At 35.5% G+C, this 4,047-nt stretch overlaps 1 protein-coding gene across 1 annotated transcript in view; it reads right to left on the bottom strand.

The window, feature by feature from the left end:
- The window catches only part of LOC105619833 (cAMP-dependent protein kinase type II regulatory subunit), a 13,875-nt gene that overhangs the window by 907 nt on the left and 8,921 nt on the right, over nucleotides 1-4,047 (bottom strand). The window contains exons 3-7 of the mRNA XM_012201351.1: nucleotides 2,121-2,204; nucleotides 1,293-1,399; nucleotides 753-1,014; nucleotides 364-522; nucleotides 153-255 (exon numbers count right to left, since the gene is read on the bottom strand). Of these exons, the coding sequence (XP_012056741.1) occupies nucleotides 153-255; nucleotides 364-522; nucleotides 753-1,014; nucleotides 1,293-1,399; nucleotides 2,121-2,204 (715 nt within the window). The remainder of the gene's footprint in view (nucleotides 1-152; nucleotides 256-363; nucleotides 523-752; nucleotides 1,015-1,292; nucleotides 1,400-2,120; nucleotides 2,205-4,047) is intronic.

Here is a 4,047-nt window from a genome sequence, read left to right as displayed (position 1 = left end):
GAGAGAGAGAGAGAAGATATAAGACGACTATCTCCCTCCCATCATTTAACAAGCCGAAGCTGCGACGAATATCGATATTCGCAATTATTCGGCACAATGTTATTGATTATCTATCAATTCAGGAAACGTGGGCAGTAATGAAATAAACTTACATGCCAGTTTGATGTCTCCCACAGCGTAGGCCGAAGCGGCGCGTGGTTTATGCGTCACGAGTGCCAGCTCGCCTAAATAACCGCCAGCCGGAACACGATTAATCTGTAGGATATTAAAGATCCCGAGTTAAATAAGAAGAAAATTTTCTTGGCGCTCGACGTAATCGAATCGTTTTGCGGGAAATCGGATTAGCGTATAATATAAATGTACCTCAATTTCACGATCGTGTTCGCCGAGTCTAGTGATTCTGACTACGCCATCCTCGACGAAATACATTCCATCTGCGGTGTCACCCTGCCTGATTATTTGCTCGCCATCGGAATAATGTTTCGGTACAAGGGCATCCGCTAAATTCATTCGCTCGTAAGGCTGGAAGAATTTAATACGATGCAAATCTCGTAGGAGTTGATATTTTAAAAATTATTTCTTGTTTTTATTTAAATATTTTTTTTAACTAGAAGAGGTGTTTTTGATAAAGAAGATATACAATGTATATTTTATCTCAAAATAAAAACACGAGAACTACTTAAGATTTAAAAAAAAAAACACACATTCGAAACTTTTAAAAGTAATTATATAAATAGTTATATAAAACTTACCTCCAGAGACTTTAACATCGGCACTTTATTAATAAGATTCTCATACATTTTACGCTTTTTGTACGCGGATTTAAGGAGAATACGTCGGAAAGTTTGCCTATCCATAGCCCAGAGTGTGCCAGACGTAATAGCTTTGACAGTGGCTGCTCTAGGCATATTGTACAGAAGAGCCAATTCTCCGAAAGCACCACGATTATCATAAGTGTGAATATGATTCTCTATTGCTGTGGCGGGATCTTTGACGTACACCTCGAACTTTCCTCTGAAACACGAAATGCGACAAATAGAGACAATCGGAAATAGAACATAAAAGATTATAAGACAGTTATGTATATTTCTGTTTTGTCTGAATGATTTTAAATTCCAATAAAATGAACAATCAAAAAATAATTAGATTACTAAGCATTATTGTTTGAATATTTTCAGCTCTGAATAAAAGCACTGATCGACTGTGCATCCCCTCTTGGTTCACTGGATCTTCCCGCTGAAGGGAGAAGCCTATCGATACGTTAACTGTAATATATAAAGAAAAAGTATTACCTCTCGATCACATAAAAGTTGTCACCATCGTCGCCCTGCCGGATAATAAATTCTTCCGGTTGAACGATTTTTTCGAACATTGCGTCCAGTACGTCCGCCATTTGTTCCTGCAAAAGTAATTTTATTATACACGTTTAAATACGTTTTAGCGCAATATTATCGTCCGGGATTTAAAATATCGGCTTTAATATTGTAGTACGCAAGCAGGGGGAGTAACGTTAATATTGCGGTGATAATCGATGTACGTGCTTCTACGTACATAAATACATTTATATAAAGGTCTTTCATCATTATACATATTTCCTCCTAACGTAGTTGATTCTTGGCCAACACAAAATCAATTTTTATTACGTGAAAATTTTTAGATCTCTCCTGTTTTCGTTGATTCTCAATTTGCGACGTTGAATAAATTGATGTGTGTAACTGTTTACTGAATAAAAATTAAAGATTATAAAACAAATTGAGAAATGAATATATTTATAAAAAAATATTAAATATATTTAAAAACACATTAAATAAATATATTGAAAAATAAAAATATTAAATACATATATATTAAAAATAAATAGAATACATTAAAAAGGATAACTATAACGTTTAACATTATCTATTGGTCAAGTGATGACCAGTAATTTATATTTAAATGCGTCGCTAATGAAAGAACAATTATCTCAATTATGCGAATCGATTTGCTGGCAAAACCGATTGCTTTTAATGAGAGATTATTCGTGATTTTCTTGGTATTTCGCCCAACTGGTGCAAATGTATCAAGTTGCTGTTATATCAATCCTATTTGCGATCATGTTGAACGCACTATGTTTAACTTACCTCGTCTAGAGAGCGAAACAGGAGTATGTTCTTAACGCTTTCACCGAGCCTTTGTCGCTGCTCGTCGCTCTTTGGATGGACCATCTGAAATCAATGAGCCGTATGAAGACAAAATGAAGTTTGGATAAAATGTAGCTATAGACAAAATTTCTAAATTCTTTATTAAGGTGCCTATATAATTGTGACATCATCACTTCGTTGTTTCTAGAGAAAATTTCTTTCTTTGATGAATAATTAGAAAACGGTTTGATGTAATCTGAATAAATGAAAACTATATGAAATATATAGCGTTTCGTTCATTCTCGTTTATGTGTAGAAGCGATATTATTATTTAATAAATGAACGATAAATGAACGATAAATGATATGTATTGCGTTTAATTACTATATCGATATATTTACTATATTTAATAATTTTGGCTGCTTATTCTTAAATTAACTTCTACAAATTATACAATAAGGTTCCGAAATTCTCTGTAAAAGTTACAACAAGCAAATTCAATAGTTTAGATTTTAGAACTTGAGATATTGCCCTTTATGTTGGACGGTGAACTTTGACCTCTCCCACGCTCGCTATTATTTTAGAGATAGAATGCATGATCGTTTTTCAGATTTTAAAGATTATCAAGCTGTACGATTTTGCATAGAACTCTTAGCAAATTTATTAATAATAAAAACGTCACAGGTCACATAAAAGTTACGCAACGAAGCCTTGTTATTTTTTAATATAATAATAGCGTAAAGTTCAGGATATTTAACGTCTATATGGTACCTTTAATGTCTAGAAGTGTTTACGAAGTGCATAATTACTATAATACTATACATTTTCTACATAGGGAAACAGCCCTGGAGTTAAAAAGTTCCATTCTTCAAGAGAGCCCTCACCGAAGCTGCTGTTAATGTTATTCGTTTAAACCTTAATTCTTTTGCTCGTAAAAAGCGCGCTTCTGCCATTAAAATTATTCGCCTTTAAAACTTCTCACTCTCGTCTGTACGTTGGCTAGCGATTTGCGTCGTTATTGCGACCAGCAATATTCCTCGTTTGCAGCAAGTGCATACGTGATAATCGGTCTATCCATAAGAGCGGTTGGTTCTTTTGTTTCGTTATCGTCACCAATTGTTGCACACAGAAACGATCAATTTCGCAGGGAACCTACTCATTCCCATTACCGACGTGTCCCATCTGCCGCACCATTGTGCAGCCGGGCCGCGTGTATCGTATATGATTAAAACTTTACCGAGGGTCAACCGTTTGTCGACGTTTGCCATTTGCAAAACTGTTATTTCATCGCATGTTTGGCACGTTATCCTTTCTATCGCGCATGGTGTTCTGTTTCTCATCGCGCGCGCAATATATTTTAACAATAGAGCTTTCGATGCCACAATTTAAAATCGATTTTTCTATCTTCGCAACTCTTCAGTATTTTCATGCATTTTTTCAATTGCCTAAAGTTAAAAATTCTATTTTTTAACTGAAGAATTTAGCTGAGTGTGGATTTTTTTTTCTATTCGGAGTCCTAAAGTTTGATTCGCGTAAAGCTCTTCTTCTTTGCTCATAACGCGAATATTATAAGCGCAAGGAAAAATCGACTCCAAATTGACCGAGAAATTCACCGTTAAAGAAGAACGAGTAAATCTGATGTACCTTTTATCGGTTAAGAAGCTTCACATACATCGAAGTTGTCTAGTCTCGGCCTTTCTAAAAATCGCGAGTGTCCCAGTTTTCTCTGCTATTGTTCTAGTTGTCGTGACATACAGAGAGAAAATATGATCGGTCGACTTGGCCTATAGGGGGAGGGAGGGAGAGGGAGAGAGAGAGAGAGAGAGAGAGAGAGATAGCCGATTTTCCTCTTCGTATAACCAGCTACCACGGAGTGACGATAATCGGATTCACCGGGGCTATCTTTGTGAAAATATTGTCTCTCTCT

This window comes from Atta cephalotes (genome assembly GCF_000143395.1).
Source record: "Atta cephalotes unplaced genomic scaffold scaffold00023, whole genome shotgun sequence".
Classification (NCBI taxonomy): Eukaryota; Metazoa; Arthropoda; class Insecta; order Hymenoptera; family Formicidae; genus Atta; species Atta cephalotes.
This window is presented reverse-complemented; position numbering and strand designations above follow the sequence as displayed.